General features: G+C 35.7%; 1 protein-coding gene and 1 pseudogene across 1 annotated transcript in view; one reads left to right on the top strand and one right to left on the bottom strand.

Annotated features, from left to right (window-relative positions):
• Positions 1 to 526: 526 nt before the first annotated feature.
• Eaf2 (ELL associated factor 2) overlaps positions 527 to 20,890 on the bottom strand; it is a 22,742-nt gene continuing 2,378 nt past the window's right edge. Inside the window, exons 2-6 of the mRNA XM_004642232.2 lie at positions 15,040 to 15,134; positions 9,430 to 9,566; positions 7,180 to 7,328; positions 2,047 to 2,301; positions 527 to 656 (exon numbers count right to left, since the gene is read on the bottom strand). Of these exons, the coding sequence (XP_004642289.1) occupies positions 610 to 656; positions 2,047 to 2,301; positions 7,180 to 7,328; positions 9,430 to 9,566; positions 15,040 to 15,134 (683 nt within the window). The 3' untranslated portion in view covers positions 527 to 609. The remainder of the gene's footprint in view (positions 657 to 2,046; positions 2,302 to 7,179; positions 7,329 to 9,429; positions 9,567 to 15,039; positions 15,135 to 20,890) is intronic.
• LOC105743669 lies at positions 15,896 to 16,491 on the top strand (annotated as a pseudogene).

Below are 20,890 nucleotides of genomic sequence, written 5' to 3' on the forward strand. Positions count from 1 at the left end.
GATTAAGTATTTAGCATTTCTTTCAAGCTCAAAGATATTCATAAGTATTATCTCAACATTTAACTGCTTGTGTTTCTCCTGAAAGCAAATAATAATAATAATAATAATAGAACAATTATTTCATTGAAGTCATTATTTAACTTTACCCTCATTATAGTTTAATTTTATCAAGAATTAAAATATTTTCAACCATAACTTAAGGAACATCAGCTAGAAAAGTTTCAGGGATATAATTAAAATGATAGAGATTTACTATAAATTAATAGTTTTCACAAGTCACAATAATCTTCACAACTGAAGACAGCAATGTGATAAGACAGAACATTGAATTTCAGACTAAACCACCTGATCTTCCACTTGTTTACCTAATAATGCCTGCGGTGAGTCCCTACTCTCTGACTCTTCTTCCCAATGTCATTGTCATAAAAGTTCTGTTGAGATTAAATGAAGATAATAAGACACAAGTGTGACACTCAATAAAAATGTAAAAGTCTTAACCAAATTTATTTTTTATCAAAAGTTTCATATTTTCCTCACTTTTAAGCATTTTTATTTAATACAAAATAAACACATGCCTTGTAAATGTTATATTTATAGGTGACTATTTCTTCAGCCATCACTATCACTTCCTGAGTCACTCAGCTGCAAATCATTACCTGAAGTAAAAAAAAGAAAAAAGCTATAATTATATATTTTCAAATATTTAATATTTAATACACAAATTTTATAATGACTTAAGTATACAACATATAAGAAAGGGATTTTGTCTAGCTAGAATTTTATGATAAATAATCAGAATGCTCGTCCAAAAATTTAGTTACATAATTGGTATCTTAATACCACCTAGAGGGGGAGGGGGCCAAGGAGCTAGCTCAATAGAATAAGTGCTTGCCTGGCAAGTCCTGAGTTCAATCCCTGGTTCCACACAAAAAAAAAAAAAAAAAAGAAAGAAAGAAAAGAAAAGAAAAGAAAAGGAAAGAAAAAAAACACCTAGAAAGAAAAAATATATACTTCAAACTTCAGAATAATTTTAGCATTTATTTTGTCTTTTTTACATACCAACTTCCTTCTTTATATGCCATTATTTATTACATCAAAAATGAGAGAATGCTGGGCTTTAAAAGATTGGGCTATCTTTCTTTTTTTAAAAAAAAATTCATTTTAAAGAGAAAAAAAAACACAATAGCAATGAAACAGTTTCAAAACAGGTTAGTAGGACAGTTACAATAATCAATTGCATATTGGTGTCTTCCTATTAGTTATTCAGAGGACAAGATGCAGACATGATATCTTGTCTAAAAAATTTTAGTACAAACCTTTCTTCTCAATGAGCTAAGAGAAAATAGCTGCATATCTATCCACTTGGTCTTAACCATCCACCAGAAAAGTGTAACCACGAGGTAAAAAAAGTAAAGCTATATTAATATGCTGAGCTGTAAAAAACTCAAGTCAACAATTTCAGACTTGCCAGTTGTGTTGATGACAAAACAAAGCAAAACAGGGGGATATAAATAAAGGACCATTTTGTTGTGGAAAAAAAATACATATATATATATATATATATATATATATGCTGTTTGTTTTTGAGACAGGGTCTCACTATATTTCAGGATGACAGCAGCTACTACTAGCCCAGGCTGATTTTGAACTTGGAGTGATCCTGTTTCCTGAGCCTCCTGTGTGCTAGGATGATAGGCATGTGCCACCATACCAGCAGGTTCAGGCTATTGATTTGAAAAATGAAAACACGTTATATAATTTTTTACTTAAAGTGCAGTCAAAATCATTAACATGTCAAAAATACAAGCATGTTATCATTTATTGCTTTGTAACTCTTCTGTGTGTTGAGTCATAGAACTTACATTATCTTTTTAGTATATTGCTCATAGATTTTTTTTTTTTTATTGTGACACATGTGCTTTCTGGATTTTTCTCTTGTCTTTGTGGATACTCTGACATCTGTTTTTTTATCTGAATTTTTAGATTATAAACAGTATGACCACCCTCTGAATTCTTTTCTAATTACTTGTGTTTATATATACTTACGCAAAGTATTCATCAGAAGACGACTGTTGTCATGAAATCCATTATGACCAGCATCTGTATCAGAAGTCCTGTACTGTGGTATGGCAGACATGGTAGGATGTTCTGAGATATAATTCCCTGGATTAGAAGATCTGCCCTCTTCATCCTCTGACCCACTGGAACTATCCTCACTACTTGAGGACGAGGAACTTGTGGAATCTGATGAACTATCACAGCTACTCATTTGGTCCATGAGACTAGCTTCTGCCTTTAGTTCTGGAAACAAAAGAGAAATAGGTACATTAAATAAATAACATTGACTAGAAGTAATAAAAGTTGATCACATTAGTTTTCTAAGAAATCCTTAATAAAAAATAAAGCTATATACATTGACACCATTTAAAACATTTTACTTTAAAAGAACTCCTAAATCATTAAGCCACACTTCACTGATGAGACTATAAGAATTAAGACATAGGCAGCTTAAGTTGAATCTTCTCATGTAATTATACCACTGTCCTCAATATGCAAGCAACTCAAATAATATATCATAACATGAACAATTAAAGCTGTGAAAATGAAATTTTATTTCAGCAGAAACTGTCTTCCAATTCTTTTCTTATTCACTTACTATATACAGTGCAAGTGATACACACAGAAAAATTTCATTCATCCCCTAGTCATCCTGGATAACATTTGATGAAGCTTCATTTTAGGTTTTTCCCATTTCCTTAATGAGGAATTAAAATATTCTAAAAATTTTTGAAAAGTCAGTTCCCATTATAACTTTGGTTGTATTTTTGTAGATAAAAAGATCAATAATGACTTTTTTTTAGGTTTAGTAAGACACACAAATTATGGCTGGAAAGATTTTAGCTACACAATCATTCAAATTATGTAGATGTGGAGTGGCAAAAGTTTGCTAGCTACCCAGTAGGGTCAAGTCTATTGATGTTAGATCAACATTTGTCTTAACATGAATGTCAAATGTTGCACAGAAAATTTTAAGCAAAAAACCCTGAGGGGAAACACTGAGTAATATAATCAGTTACTGAGTATATATGGGTAATATACCCATATACTGTTATTTCATATCCTTCTTAGTATACTTTCGTATTAAGTTAACTGATAATTTCTAGCTTACTCCCTTATTCTTCTAGGTACACCTGGCTTTCCCTTAATTATTTGACTATGTATAACCCACTGACATCCCAAGCTCTTTTAAAAAAAATTGTACATTTGTAGTACATGATTACATTCATCATGGAGAACAGGTACATGTACAGTACATGGCATTTCTTAATTCTTTTTAAAGCACCTCTCCTTCTCCAGCACAAGTACACAACACTTCACAACCTCACCCTTTTTATCTCACTTCCCTCTCCTTCCTCCGTCCCCCACCACCCTCTCACTGTTGCCTATTTTTTTAATCTTTATTTTGCACTTTATTTAAATTTATTTAAATTTGGGTTCTCATGTAAGAGAAATCATATATTTAAGATTGTGAGTCTAATTTCACTTAACATTAGTCTCAAAACATATTCATTTTTCCTACAAATGAGTCCTATAATTGTGTGTGTGCGTGTGTGTGTGTGTGTGCGCGTGCGCTTGAAATAGGGTCTCACTATGTAGTTCAGCTGGCCTCAAACTCACATTGATCCTCCTATCTCAGCTTCCTGAGCGCTGGGTTACAGAAGTGCACCACCAGTTTTTCGCTTTTATAAAGTGGTTATAAAACGACACCTGGGCCAGAGAGATAGCTCAGCGGATTAAGCGCCTGCTTAGGCAAGCGCAGGGACTGGGGTCCTTGCGCTTCCAGGCAAGCGCTTAGACCCCTGATTAGGCGCTTAGACTGACCTGCTTTATTTTCTTCAGGAGGCATTTCTGAAATTCACTTGCATTTGTACTTGATTGTTTGTTAACTGTCTTCCCCCATTCTCATTCCGCCCTCAAGTATATAAGCAATGTGAAAAGATAAATGTTGTCCTGGTCATGCTGCATAATTCTTTTTCTATAATATTATACTGATTAAATTCACACTACATCTCCAACCGTTAAATTTTCTTTCGTTGTTTATTTTGAGACGTCTAAGTCACTAATTGTCCCGAGAGGCCAAACTTGTGATTTTCCTGCTTTAGGCTCTCGAGTGAAGTACTTATAGACAAGATTTTTTTTTTTTTTTTAAATTTTAAACTTAAGGGACATCGGACTACAGTTTTCTTTATCTTGTACTGTTTGTTTGGTTTTAATATCAGGGTACTACAACTCTCATAAAATGAGCTCACTAATGTTTTTTCCTGTGTTATCTTTCCATTATTGTACCATATACCTAAAGTAATCAGCTAATAAAATGAAAGGGATTATTTTGGCTCATGCTTTTCAAGATTTTAGTCCAAGATGAGACAGAGGCATTGCTTTTTAAGTGTCTTGTGGGAAGAAATAAACAGGGTACACACAGCAAATCAATCTCTTTACCTCACGTGGGAAGCAAGAAGTAAAGGGAGGGGGTGGTGCCCCCAGATCCCCTTTAATGGCCTGTTACCAGTGACCACAAAACTCCCACTAGCTCCCCCACCCACGAAGTTCCCACCACTTCTCAATAGTGCAGTGCCGGGGGAGAGCAAGCCTTTGACACATGGGCCTTTGAGGATACCTAGCCTCAAAGCAACCATAGCAACTTCTTTTCTACTTTTTGAAAGAGATTGTATAAATTTAGTCTTCTCTTTAAATGATTGGCAAACTTTACTAGTGAAACCATCAGAATTTGGCTACTTCTTTTCTGCATGCATTTATTTACTAATTCCACTTCTGTAATATTAAATAGATGTACTCAGATTGTCTACTTTGTTTTGGATAAGTTTTGGCAGTTTAGCTTTCAATCATCAAATAAATAAGGTTAAATTGCAACATTCCTTTATAATTTATTTATTTTTAGTACATGGTCTATAGGGTCTCACTAAACAGATCAGACTTATAGTGATCCTCCTGTTTTCAGTCTTCTAAAAGCTGGGATTACAGGTGCATGCCACCATGCCCAGTCTCAATCAGTCTCAGCTTGCCCCAGGGGCAGGGCTGGCACAGCATGCTGGGGATCGAATCCTGGTCCCTGTGTCTGCCTAAGCAGGTGCTTTAAACCACTGAGCTATCTGGCCGGCCCAATTCCTTTATAATTTTAATGGCTCCTGAATCTCATAACTCTCCTGGTTATAGAAGTAGACATTACATTTCTCTTAAATTTTATTTTATTTTTATCTTTATGTATTTGGTACAGGGTCTCACTATGCAGTTCAAACTGTTTCAACCTCCTCAGCACTGGGATTACAGGCATGCACCACCACATCTGGCCTTTACATTACATTTCTGATTCTAGTGCTTTGTATCTTTTTCTTTTTATCTCTGTCTAGAAGTTTATCAACAGTACAAATTTTTTGATGACCTGCCTTTTGCTTCATTGATATTCTGCACTGTTCAACTTCACTCAGTTTGCTTTTCATTTTTATTACTTGCTTCTCTTTTGGGTAGATTATAATCTAAGGAATATGTTATACACATCAAAGTAAATGATGTTCCATTTTCATACAAAGTTAGAACAAGAAAGCTTTATTAGATTATGTTAACTTACCTCTGCAGCTGTTTTTCATTGCTTCAATACAGTGCTTTAGGTTTGTGACAAAATCGCCATATGAGGTAACTTTTACTTGCATTATGAAGTTATTGTCGAGTATACTATGTAATTTAATGTTCTCTAGAATAGGTTCCACACAATCAATTCCTTTTAGTATTTAGTAAGAAGGACTCTGATTTTTGGAACCTGTCTTACATAATATATCCTTGGACATATAGATATAGATATAGATATAGATATAGATATAGATATAGATATAGATATAGGATATAGATATGGAATCAAATTCAGGACCTTGTGTTTGCCAGGCAGGCACCATGGCCTGTCTTAGATAATAAAAAATGCTACTTGTAGCTTCATTATTGTCTTGATGGCCCAAGGCTTATAGGTAATTTAATATTTTAATAAGAAAATTCGCTTGAACTTCCTCTTTAATCTCTTCACTCTCTATCCCAGTCTATCTATCTATCTATCTATCTATCTATCTATCTATGAGAGAGAGAATAATATCATGACTTAATGACTCAAACCATTTTGGAAACACTTACAATGTAAAAAAAAATTTAAGATCTCTTCCAACCACAAGGGTTCTAGCCTGATGATTTCTTTACTGTTTGGATAAGGACTACTAACCCATAAAAGAATGAATACTGTACTGGTGCTTGAAGGGGAATTGGACAGCTGCATGCTAATTATGAAGGCAAAATATAGTGGCAAATACATTTTGGTGACTGGTCTCACTGCTGCCACAATTACTATAATATCAACATCCTAACTTTATTTTAGTTTATTTTTTTGCAGAACCAGGGATTGAACTCAGGCCCTTGTGCTTGCCAGGGAAGCGCTTATTCTACTGAGCCATCTCCCCGGCCCCTTACTTTTTTTTTTTTTTTAACATCCTAACTTTAGCTAAAAAAAAAAGAAAATTAAAATTTTCTTACTTTCAAAAAGATCATACGGTGTGTGAGTGGCACCCAAGACATCTATAAACTGACTATTTACAAAGTTTTTTGACAGGAAAAAGTTGTGGAAATTTAATTACAAATAATCATGGCTACCAAAAAGTAGAAAATTCTAATTTCATGCAAGTACACATCACATTTTTCAGAGAATAATAATAATCTATTATTTTACATAGAAACAGCCTTATTTACATAAATCATAAGCTATACTCTTGTTACATAAGAATGCAGTTATAAAAGTAACTTAATTAATCAAATGAAAAATAATTTTTTTGAGCCAGGGAAATAGCTTGGCAGTCTAACCACCAGCCTGGCAAGCGCAAGGACCTGAGTTTGATCCCCAGTGCCTCATGTCGAGCCCCCAGCCATGATAAGCTGGCCACCACAATCAGGTATGGTGACCAGACTCTAATGCCAGTGCTGGGGAGGCTGAGACAGAGGATCACTATGAGTCTGAGCTGCAGAGTGAGACCCAATATCAACTAAGTATATAAATAATCTTTAATTTTTTTTAATATCTCTTAATTATCACTTATAAAGGAAACACTGTATACACTGAGATTTTACCTCTTTCAATATCATCCATTAGAGATGTTGGGGACATCTTGTCTTCAGATGGAGAATGCTTTACAAAATTGGGAGCCCTACTTGAATTTCGCATGTGTTGTTGCTGCTGCTGGTCCACAGAATGGTGAACTCTACTGCTTCCTTCAACCCTGCAATTAAGAATCTCAAAAATCAAAACAACTCTGATAGCAATGTAACAGTTTCAACTCACAAACTTACTGTTTGACCATTTACAGTTTTTCTTAGAAACTGTTAAAATGATGTTCAAAAATTAAAATGAGATGTCATTTAACAAGTTTTATTTTGCTTTGCTTTGCTTCTATCAAGTACCTACTATATACACGGCATGCATACAGTGCAGGTGATGGGGAAATATGAATGAAAACAAAACCACTCCTCAAGTGGAGCAGATAACACATAATTTTAACTCAAATCCGATTCATAATTTTAAGACAGACATGTTAATAAATGAGATTCATATACTCTTCTTTCAACATCTTTAATATAAGAGTAACAAAAAAAAGTATATAACAAAATTATGCTTGACCTCTGCCTCTATGGTTCTTCTTTTACAAAGTATTTAAATAAGTCAAAGTCCAACCTCAGCTCACAGAAGAAGGTTGGAAAAATATTTATTCATATCCTTTCATCTCTCCTTCCCCCAGCTTCTTTGATTCTTACTATTTAAGTCTGTTCTCAGCTCACTATTTTTGGCTTTGAGACAAGGTTTCACTATACAGTGCAGGCTGGCCTAGGACTCACGCTGTAGCCCAGGCTGGCCTTGCACTCACAGTGATCCCCCGCCTCAGCCTTCTGAGGGTTGGTATTACAGATGTGCATCACCAGGTCCCAGCCTTAAAAGCTCACTTTTAATGTTCACTCTCAAAAATTCTGGTTTATACATTTTCCTGTTTTCCACATTGTTTTATTTAGTTTCTTTGTTGTTTCAAAACAGAACTGTAAACATGACAACATCTGGTGTAAAAACTCGAACTATGTAATCACTGCTTACAAGCAAAAGTCCTAATTTCTGAGTTAATATTGAAGGCATTAACCTGAACCCACCTTTACAACCTTAACTCTGACATCTTTACCACTATAAACATTATCCCCCACTTTCCAAAATTCATACCCAAGTAAAGAGAGAACCTCTGCTCTGTTCAAAGAGGTCATACTTACTGGCTTGAAAAGGTAGATATAGTCCTGCCTCCAAAACCTCACTTATATCCTTTAACCTTGTACCTTTTCTGATCAATTTTAGTTTTTTTGTGTGTGATACTTGGAGATCAAATCCAGAGCTTCATTCACAGAAAATTCATTCAGTGTTCATTGAACAATGAACTTCGTTCTCAGCCATTTTTTAAAATGTTTTATTTTGAAATAGAGCCTCATTAAATCCTAAATTACACCCCCCCATGGACATGAACTTGAGATCCTCTGCCTCAGCTTCCCAGCTGGGCTTACAGGTGTGTACTACACTGGGAACAAACTTAATAGTAAGAATCAAGGAAGCTTGGCGAAGGAGAGATGGAGGGATATGAATAAACATCTTTCCAAGCTCCTTCCCTGAGCTGAGGCTGGACTTTGACTTATTTTTAATAAACACTCAAAAGTATTTTTTGTGATCCCAACTAACATCCTCTCAAGAGACATCACCAATCCGGTTTCCTTGAATGTCCTACTCAATTACGCCCTCTCCCTTCTCTTAATTCCTAGAGCAATTTTGTCCGTACTATCTGCACAGCTTTTACACCAAGTGCCCCGATAGTGCATGGTACATCATTCACCTTATACTTCCAAAGAGGATGTGACATGTTTCTACTGTCTTGCTCATTGGTCTGTTAATCTGATTAAAACACAGAAGTCTTGAGATTACTGTTTATATAACCAATTCATTTTCACAGTGCCTTACATAACCTAAGAACAAAACACATTTTTACTAGCAAAGATGAAACTATTTTGGAACACATACATCGTGCCTTTCAGCCCAGTTCTGTGAAAGCATCTACAAGGATAAAACAGGATAAAACATGCACCTATATACAAGGCAAGCACTCAGTAACAAAACAAGCTTTCATACACCACGGGCAAAATCTGGCTAAGGATCTTCAACAAATTTAAAGTCGAAGATTAAAAGGTTTTTTAACATGTAGAAATAACCTTACATAAAAACCAGATTTTAATCGGATTTCTTTCCTGCCATTTCCTTCAAAATGTTTATGAAATAATGTGTCTCATTGAACCACCTACCTTGTCTTTTTTACAGTGATGTTGCTGCTTAGTTTTTCTAGTCGACATTCTCCAGTATCATGGTTAATAATCAAAATGCATTCCTTTAAGTATGGTTTCTTTGAACCTTTAAACACAGTTTCTGGTGTGGTTGAACCCTATTTAAAAAGTTAATTATCATTACTTGAAATGTATTATAGAAATTCAGGTGGACTGGGGTCGAGTTCTTCCACTATAGTATTTCTGGATTCATGTTACATACATCAATTATAAAATAGTTAACCTTAGTACCCTGCAACCAAGACTGGTTTAAAAATAAGATAGTATAAGAAAAAGGTTAGGGGCTGGGGAGAATGCTCAGTGGAATAAGCACTTCCATGGCAAGCTGAAGGGCCTGAGTTCAATCCCCGGTTCTGAAAAAAAAAAAAAAGAAAGAAAGAAAGAAAGAAAGAGAAAAAGAAAAAGAAAAAGGTTAACCACTCAAAGTAGCTTTTATTGAGGGAAAGGGGGAGATACCATGAATCAGTAATTTATTTCATTGGTTTATAATAGGCATTGGGATTCAATCTAATATAATTAATATATTTTATAGGTAAGGAAACAGAAGCCTTGAATCACATTTCCCGTAGTTCCTCTCTTTCCTTACTGCTTCACAAATTTAATATTAAAAAACTGGTATTCTCCTAAAATTGTATCACCCTATGAAGATTAAGAAAAATTAATGCTAACAAGAAACATCTATTAACTAAACTCACAGAGAAAAACACACATCATATGCTTCATGATGTAAAGGAGAGTACACCGCATCATCCATTTCAGTATTTTGGAAAAAAAAACAACAACAACCAAAAAAACCGCTCAACCTTCACAGAATGTAATTCTCATCAAACCCCAAAGGATCTATGATGCTCATCAAGAGTTTAGATCTCTAATGGGAATATAAAAATTATGTACTATTGATCTACACATCCCTAAAAGGAAGGAAATCAGGGTTGGGGAAGGGGAAGGGAAAGGTGTGAAAAGCGGTCTTAGGATATATGAGGCACACGGAGCAAATCCACATGAGGGGTGTAAGCATTATGTACCACACACTTAAAAAAAAGTCTATAACTACCATTTATAGATAATATGAGGGATATAAAAACAAGTTAAGTAATACTAATTACTAGAAGTATTTTTAATCTAGATTTTCCAATAAACTAATGGCTTTGGAAAGAGAAAGGCCTTTCACAAACGAAAAGAGACAGGAATTCAACACCCAAATACAATGCAGGAATCTTATTTGGATTCTAACTAAGATGTTTTAAAGACAAATGTCTTTAAAAGATGTCTTTGCCAGGTGTGGTGGAGCATGCGCGTCATCTCAGCTCTTGGGAGGCGGAGGCAGGAGAACAGCTCACGAGTTCGAGGTTAGTCTGGGCTACCAATGCATTTCAGGAGAGCCTGCTGTGCATAGTGTGAGACTCTGTCTCAAAAAACAAAACCCCTCAAAACCCAAATAAACTAAAAAAAGAAAAAGAAAGAAAATTTTGAGACTATCATGAAAATGTGAATATAAAGCAACTATGATTGTGCTAGGTGTGGTCATAGCATAAATATAAATAAAACTGTCCTTAGAGATTCATAAATACTAATATGAGAAATGGCATAATGCCTGACAATTGCTTGAAACTGTCTAAGGTGGGCACAGTGGTGATAAAACAGTGATTAATACGTGAAGATTCTTCATACTGTTTTCTCTTACACCAATTACCTAGGCGCACCTCTACCACCTCCAAAACTGAGGAAAATTAATTATTTCCTTGCTTTATTCCACAAACAGGTACTCTTAAGCAATATTCTGAGCTTGATTTTGAGCTTTATATGTGTACTGGATTTTTAAACCACTGGTTATGATAATTTTATCAGATAAAATATTACATCAATAAAGCAGGATGGTTTAGACAACTGTACTGAACATTTCTGTTGGTTTATGGAAAGGAGCAGATAATTCTTAATTTGTTTGTCTCCTTTTTTCAACTGTACTTTTTCTCTTCTTAATTTCTTTCTTTTTACAATTTTACATGCATATATCTGGTAATGAGTAACTGGGTGGAAGAAACACCATGCGACAAATACTATGAAATTTATATTATTTTGTTAATTGAAATTCTGTATCACTTGTAATTTTTTCTGTTTTAATACTATTTTGTACTCTCTTTAAAAAATAAATAAATACAAAAAAAATCAAATTAGAAAAATATGACTTACAAGATTAAAGGTATGCCATTAATTAAATAATTGTTAAAAATCTACTAAATGACCACTAGAGGGAGTATGAGATAAGTTTAGTGACTGAAATTATATGGGGAGGTAGGATTGATTTATTTATCTACTTATTTATTTATTCATTGTAGTACTGGCAATTGAATTCAGAACCTTGTGCTTGCCAAGCAGGTACTTGTGCTACTAAGCCGTCCCTCTTCCCCACTGAACCATATCCTCAGCCCGGGAAGGTAGGTTATAAACTTCTGAGAGGTTTAAAGAGAAAATGATGAAAAGGAAAGAAAGGAACAGGTTTGTTTGGTTTTTTAAAACTTCTCCCTGAGACTAAAATCATCTGCAGGAAATTAAGAATGCACAGCACATAAAAACATTTCTAGGGTGACTCTGGAAAGGTAAGTTGTAGAGTGTTCAACTACCCTGATAAACCGGACGGCTAACAACATGATCATGACAACACAACTGGCTCTGGGGCTGGTGAGTTCTTTTTTAGATGTCTTGAACATAAGCAAGATATATACCCCTAAAAGGAACCGAAGGACTGCAAATTATAGTGAATGGGAGATTTGTGCAATATGTTTTTCTTAAAGGTGATTATATGCAGAAGGGCTTTACAAACACGTAATGAAGGTTCAGTTCTAAAACATGAACAACTTCTGGTCATAGGTCAAAAGTTTCCGTAATTTCTATATTTGTCTTCCATCCTTTAAGGAAGTTTTATAAAACCAGACTCTTTCTCATTAAACTGAGCAACATTCTTAACCTTTAATTTTGGCTGATAGGGGAATCTAATCATATTGGTTCCCAACCTTAAATATCTTTATGTACTTAAAAAACAAACTTAAAGTACTCTAACATTTAGTTCCTGCTGGTGACCATCCCTGCTCCAAACTCTGCCTCACCTTCAGTAACCATTATTCTACTCTCAGCTGCTGTGAGATCAACTTTTTTATTTTTATTTTTTAAAGAGAAAAATAAAAATAACAGTGAAACAGTTTCAAAGCAGGTTAGTAGGAGAGTTATAATAATTAATACAGGGGCTGGGGAGATGGCTCAGTGGTCTAAAGCACCTACTTGGAACAAGCTTGGCAAAGTGCAGGGACCGCGGTTCAATCCCCCAGCACCATATGCCAGCCAGCCGCGCCCCCTGGTGGACTGAGCTGGCCCCACACACACACACACACACACACACTAAATAAATTTAAAATAATAATAATAATAATAATAATAATAATAATAATAATAATAAATACATTGCTTGTTGTTGTCTTTGTACCAGTTATTCAGAGCACAAGATAGAGGTATATCTTGTCCAAACAATATTAGCACTTTTCTTTTCAATGATCGGAAAGAAACTAGCTATATAACTATCTTAACTGCATATAAAAATATATATATTTTATCCTTTCCTGTTTTTTTCCCCTTCTCTCCATCACAAGAGATCAACTTCTTTAGATTCAAGATGAGCAGGATCATATGACACTTGCTATTCTATGCCTGACTTACTCCACCTGGTGGTCTCTAGTTCCATACATGTTCCCAATGGCAGGATTTCATTCTTTTTTCAATGAACACATAATATTACATTATGTTCATGTACATTTTTGTTATCTATTCATTGCTTTGTAGATCCTAAAGTTGTCTCCATTTTTTGGTTATTATGAATTATGATGAATTGAACACAGGCTTCGCTTGTATATGTTTCTTCAATATATGAATTGCATTACCTTTGCATATAGCAAAGAGTGATATTGCCAGGTCCTATGGTAGTTCTATTTACAGTTTTCTGCATAATCACCATACTGTTTTTGCATAATGCCAACACCAGTGCATATTTCCACCAACAATGCACAAGGGTTCCTTTTTCTCCACAGCCTGGCCAGTATTTATTTTCTTCAACCTTTTGATAATAGCCATCCTTATTTGAATAAGGTGATACCTCATTATAGTTTTCATTTGTTTTTCCCTGATGACTAGTGATACTGGCCATCTTTTTCATGTGGCTCTTCGGTCATCTGTATTTCTTCTTTGGAGAAGTATCTATATATATCTATTTTCATCAGACAATTTTTTTGTCTAAAAATTCAAAATCCGTAACTGTTTGAACTCTAACATGACACAACAAGTAGGAAATTCTAAACCCTGAAAGTGTTTCATACACAAATTATTACAAATGTCACATAAAATTATCTTCAGATTATGTGCATAAGTTGCATATGGAAGGTAAATGATTTACACTTAGGTACTAGTCTCAAGATATCTCATTATATACTTGCAAATGTTCCCAAATCCAAACAATTTAGGAATCTGAAACACTTTTGGTCCCTAGTATTTTGCGTAAGGTATACTCTGAAATTCTTCCAGTGCCACAAATCTAATCAGTGTACTGTTTTGCTTAAAAATTTCTAAGGGGTCTTGAATATCCAGAAGATAAAATTTAAATTCTACATTATACCATAAAAGATCTTTCACAATCTGATCCCAACCTACTGTCCCAGTTTTTAGGCCTGCTGGGCATTTTTCATTATACTATGGTTAAGACAAAGTTATTTGTTCCACAAACTCCTTGTGTTTTCAACACGGTAGCCCTTCACATATTGTTCTATTTGACTAGATAATCCTACTCCTTGCCTGCCTACTAAAATCCTACTTGTGCAACTCAATTATTGGTGTAGCTCAATTATTGTTTGCTTTGTGCAATTCTCTGAGATTCTGCAAAGCAAGGTATTTGATTACATTTGTGCAGAAATTTTGTATTTGCTATCTTGAACTTCTAGAAGTGTTGTGTCTGCATGCTACGACAAGTTAGAACTATGCAAGACACATGTTATGGTCCTTACTGTCCTTACTGAAGAGTATAAAATATGGCTCATAATTAGAATTTGATAAACATTTGTTCAGATCTTCATTTTTTTCAAATCATTTTTTTTTCTTTTTAGGACAGGATCTACAGGGTCTCACTGCATAGATTGGATTTGTAGTGATCCACCCATGTTCAGCCTCCCAAGTGCTGGGATTACAGGTGTGCACCACGCCCAGTCTCAAACGCTATCTCAGTGTGCCCCGGGGGTGGGGCCAGCAAGGCAGGCCTGGGGATTGAACTCCCTGCCCCTGTCTACCTAAGCAGGCGCTTTAATCCGCTGAGCTATTTGGTCGGCCCTTCAAATCACTTTCTATGACAGTTCTTAAAATTATTTAATCGATAAGAGTATTTTAAGATTGTTTCATCCAAAAGAATTGAAAAAATGGATTTTTGCTGTTCTGTGCTTATTAATTAGCTAATGTACTGTGCAATTGTTTTCATTTAAATTTAATGGAAATCCGGCAAAAAAAAAAATCACTGTAGTCTGAATGTACAGGAATACTTACTTCTATATTTGGCAGGGTTATTGTCACTTGTTCACTTTTGCCAACCTCCAGATAGCCTTCACAAGAAGTGTCAATAGAAGCAGGTTTGAAGTCATCTGAAAGTTGATATAAATTTTATGTGAGATTACCTTCAGACTGTATGTATAAGGTATGTAAGGATGATAAATGTATTGTATGTTTAGACTTGGGTTCCATTGCCAAACATTATGCATTTACAAATAATTCAAAATTCAAAAACTTCAGCAATTAAAATGATTCTGACCCCGAGCATTTTGGAAAAGGGATATTCAACCTACACTCTGAAATCTTTCCAAAACCACAAATCTCATTATATTATTTCTTTGCTTAAAAACCTCTAATGGTTCCCTAAAATGTCTTCTTATAAAATAAAGCAGTAACTTGATTCTTAAAAAGTATATACCCAAGTAGTAAATTGTTTTGAGAAGTCAGCAATTTAAATGCTTTAGAAGTCTTCATCTTAAAAATAAAACACAAAGCCCAGCATGGTGGTGCATGCCTGTAATCCCAGCACTAGGGAGGCTGATGCAGGAGGATTACCTTTGGTCCAAGGCTACCCTGGGCAGCAACATAGTGAGTTCAAAACCAGCCTGAACTGCATAGCAAGACCCAGTCTCAAACAAACAAAGTAAATAAATAAATAAAATTCAATCCATCTTATTTTTTTTTTCTCTTTTTTCTTTTTGTCATACCTGGGATTGAAACCAGGGCTCTTGCACTTAGCTCCATCCCCCGTTCTTTATAATTTTTTAAATTTTCAGACAGGGTCTAAATTATTTGTTCCTCAGGCTGGACTTGAACTTGTGAGTGCTGGAATCACAATCATGTGCCACCATACATGAGTCCTGGTTTATTTTCATACACTTAATTCTTTGAAAAAAAAATGAAATAGCTGTATTCTAAAACAATACTCTTCTGGCCACATTGGAATTTTGTTGAAAGTGAGTTAGGCTAAGATGTTTTGCTGCTAGAAGCTAAATAATGCTGGTGTTTGCACAACTTACTAAAAAACTAATGCAGGATAATTTTAATTTTCAGTCTTTTTCTCCTATAATTTTCTTTTTTTATACCTTAATTTTAGGAGCAGTGTGGAGAAGGATCACCAGATCACCCAAAGCTGTGCGGTGCTGCATCTCATGTCCAGCACCTGGTCCCACTGCCGTCACCACCATTCCCAAGAAAAAGGCTAAAGGGGATGCTAAAGTAATAAAGCTAAGGCAAAGGACGAACCACAGGGAAGATCTGCAAGGCTGTCTGCTAAACCAGCTCCTCCAAAACCAGAGCCCAAGGCTAAAAAGGCCCCTGCAAAGAAGGGAGAGAAGGTGCCCAAAGGGTAAAAGGGAAAAGCTGATGTCAGTAAGGAGGGGAATAGCCCTGCAGAACATGGAGCTGCCAACACAGACTCCAGCTGAAGGTGCTGGAGATGCCAAGTGAACCGTGCACACTTTTGGTAACTGTGTACTTCTGGTGACTGTACGATTTGAAATAATATTTTTATCAAGTTTTATAAATATGCAGAGTGTTGTTTTACTTTTTTTTAAAGCTATGCTGTTAGTACACAACCTCTTGGTTGTTTCAGAGGAAGGATCACGGGTCAGTAGTACAGTGTCTCCAAAGCTGGGTTGATGTGGGGAAAGTACCTTTGCCTGCTGGTTTTGAGAGACTTCCTCCTGGATCCCAGGAGGAGGGATTCCCTGATGTTGACACATGTGGCCATAAATGCCTCGTGGTATGGGACAGCTCCCAGTTCATTTTATGTCCTCCTGTCCTCTGCTATAAGCATAGACTTCATTGCCTTAATCCCAGAGACATATTGGGACATGGATCCCAAAATTGATGTTACCAATGTGTCAGGCAATCTGGACTTGCCAGCAACATTGAGATGGTGGCCCACAAGAGCACTGACTTCCTTTCCTAGATTGAGGGTCTTTTTTTATGTATTTGCCATAGGGTCTCACTGTGCAACTTGGACTTGTACTAATCCTCTTGTTTTCAGCCTCCCCAATGAGATTACAGGTGTATACCACTACACCTATACTCTGTGGCCATCTCAGTCTGCCCTGTGGGCAGGGCTGGTGCTGTACATGGTGCCGGGTATCGAACTGCAATCCCTGTGCTTGCCTAAGCTTGCCTAAGCAGTCACTTTTGAACACTGAGCTATCTTGCTGGCCCCAACCCCTTTTTTAGGGAGTAACCATAACTCTGTTCCAGTCAGCTGCTGCAGAGAGGAGATAGAGGTTCAGCATTGCCAGGTTAGTGTCTAAGTTTTTCAGAAAAACTCAAAATCTATATTTTTATATAAAATATCCTTATTTTTATGTACTTGGAATTAATTCAAAATTAAACAACTGTGTGGGCCAAACAAAACATCTCTAAAGTCAAACTCACCTTATAGTCTAGTACTTTATAGCAACTATGTAGGGTCTACCAAAAACTTATTTCCTTATTATATATTATCATTGTTGATCTTTACAACAAATATTTATGTTGAATTTTACCAATAAAAAAACTCCTATACAGCAATGAAATTAATAAATGATCAACTTGATGGAGACCACTACGAAGCTGCTCTAAGCAATATTTAAAATTAATCAATTGACTTGCTCTGTCTGCTTATGAGTCTGTCCCAGGCCTAGGCCCCTTGAGAGGAGACGGGCAGTGGATTCATAGTAAGTGAACCTCTATGACTCACTGGTCCTAGCTGAGGCCTATAGTGGTCTGTGAGACTGTGACACCTCCAAGGACAAGGCCACAGCTGAGGATACCCGGCTTCAATCCCAGTTAAGTAGACAGAGACTGTAGCTGCAGATATCTCACCCCTGCAGTGAATGTCAACCTGGAGATTAGACAGTTCTCCTATTTAGCATAAGTTACTACTTGGAGAAGTCTTTGTACTGATTCCCAAGGTCTTCCTCAGTTTCTCTGCACTTTTTTCAGTATCCCCTTCCTTTGTTTTAAGACCAAATAAATACAGACTGCCCAGAGAAGTTCTCTGTCTCAGTTCCCAGAGGATATTACATTCTACTAGAGGATTTTTATCTTCCCAGAGCCCTAAAATCATACCACTTGTCTCTTTTATGTAAACTTTCACCATCCAGTCTTTTGACACATCCAGACTGATCAGGCTGAGATATCAAGGTGTCTAAACCACTTACTGTATCCATCACATTACATAATCTCTTTGCCTTATATCCAAAGTTCTTAACTTTTGTATAGAGCAGTTTTAGGAAATTTGGGATAGCTATGAATTCCTGTGAGAACCTGATGAAAATTATACACCAGTTAGAGATCATTTCTAAGCAAAACAATGTGCATATCAAATATTGTATCAAATATTGTATAATTTTGAAAGATTTTCAAGTCCCTGAAGCCTAGGTAGATACCTACAATACATGAGATTAATTGCAAGACAGAAATATATACCAAATGTCTACATCTTTACTTACTAAAAGCCAAAATTTATTATCGATAACTCCATCAAAACTATTTTAAATCAGTTTGTACCTCTAATTCTCCTACTATTACAATTAATACATTTCACTTTTTATTACCTGTTTTATTAAATAATGCTGCCTATTTGCCTTTAAACAAATTTTAATTACACAATATTTGAATTTTAGGAAATTACATTTCTAGAATTAAAGAATTTGTTGAATATTTTCCCATTTATGCTTTCCATATATTCTAGATGTCAATATATCCTTTTCTAAATTGCCTAGTTTATTTTTTAATGCTCCCTGGGAAACCCTACTACCAATTTTGCCATTATTCTCTCTGAATGTATCTATTTTCCTCTGAATTACAGGTTCCTGTTATAATTGCTTCTTTACTTTATAATGTACTTAGTATATTGCACAAAGGATAAAAAATATTTTATACATTATATTTAACCCTTTTCTATTAATGTTTAACACTTGGATTATTTCAGCTGAGCATTATAAGCCATCACTGCTCAGTCATTTTCTTCATTACCAAGACGCAATACTCCACACCCACATCTTAAAGGAAGAAAGGTTTATTTTGGCTCACAAGTTTAGAAGTTTCGATCTGTGGTGACAGACTTCAAGATGGAAACGGCGTGGTGGAAGGGCTAGGTGAGGAGAGCTCTTGTGAATAGGAAGGGGAAGTGAGGGTGAAGGGAGAACCTGGGAATGGGGAAAAAAGAAACCAGCTATGCCATGCTCAGGTACGTGGTCTGCCTGTGGTGGATATGATCATTATGGCCTGAAAGGTACTGATAAACCCAATTAAGGAAAAATAAAAGGTCCCCTCTGAAGACAAGAGGCTTTGGGGTGACATTCTTGATATAAACAATATCTTCCCAAAGACATCCATAATTAGCATCAGATTATTTCCTACAATTGGAACTAATTTTTATAACTCCAAAACCCACTTTCCAAGATACCATACTTGTCAGAGAACCTTCACTGTAAATATAACTTTAATCTTATTTACCATTAGTATAATTCCTGTTATTTTCTCATAGTGAAGCTCGACTACTTTTCAGAGGGTAGATGTGCTTAAAGAGCTACAAATATTTCTGTATTGACTGCTCATCATTTTGTGATGGTAAAAACTGATGCCATTAAAACCTTAAGAATTTTACTCTTTATTAACCTTTATCCAGATATATATTGTCAAGCTAATACTAGATTAAAACCAAAATTAATTCTAGTGATTTGTGTTATTCCAACTCTTTTACCCAGTGAATCATGTGTTACTAAGCATTTAGTTGATCATTGTTAGAATATCCTGTGCCCCACCACCACCACCACAGGCCAGACTATCTTTTTGACAGGTCTTATTGCTAAGCTCTGATATATGCTTTTTAAAAGTTTAAGTAAATTACATTCACCAGCATTTCTCATAAACACACACTTCAAAACTAATTATGAATACTACTTATTTTGTACCATGTGCCAAATAAAATGCTAGATTTTTTTTTTAATGTATTTGGTTATTGCAGGCTTTCACTACGCAGCTCGGACTTGTGATCCTCCTGCTTTCAGCCTCCCTAGTGCTGGGATTACTGGCATACACCACTATGCCAAAACTCTGGCTGGCCTGGCCTGCCCTGGGGGTAGGGCTGGTGCTGCAAGTGGTGCTGGGTATTGAACCACAGCCCCTGCACTTGCCCAAGCAGATGATTTAGTCCACTGAGCTATCTTACCAACTCAATGCTAGATTTTTATGCTATTTACTTAGCCATACCAAAATTCAGATATTATTATTATTTTTAGTAGTAGTAGTAGTAGTAGTAGTAGTAGTAGTAGTGCCATTTTAGACATAAGAAAACTTGGCCTGAAATTATCTATCTATCTATCTATCTATCTATCTATCTATCTATCTATCTATGACAGAGATAGAGACACAGAGGTAAGAAAAAGAAAGAGACACAGAGACAGAGGAGGGGAAGAGAGGGAAGGGACGAGGGGGGTGGGAGGAAGAGAGAGAGAGAGAGAGAGAGAGAGAGAGAGAGAGAGAGAGAGATCACAGACAGCTGTGTTTGAATCCTTAGTAGTTTAGGTAGGCAAAACTACTCCAGTACATAAAGACAGAATACAATTTCCTTCAAATTGCATTGGCCCAAGTTCTTATTATAAATTAAGACTCACCTACCCTATACAACCATCTATTTTACAGTTTCCATTCCTTACTCTGAGTTCTTAAGAGTGAGGATGACAATGGAAATGCCCACATTAGAAATGTCCTCAAAGATAATGACAGTTTTATTTTCAATACTATAAAATGAGGGGCAGGGAGATGGCTCAGTAGAATAAGCACTTCCCCAGCAAGCGCAAGGGCCTGAGTTCAATCCCTGGTTCGGGGGGGG

Source organism: Octodon degus, unplaced genomic scaffold (genome assembly GCF_000260255.1).
Source record: "Octodon degus isolate 3935 unplaced genomic scaffold, OctDeg1.0 scaffold00147, whole genome shotgun sequence".
Classification (NCBI taxonomy): Eukaryota; Metazoa; Chordata; class Mammalia; order Rodentia; family Octodontidae; genus Octodon; species Octodon degus.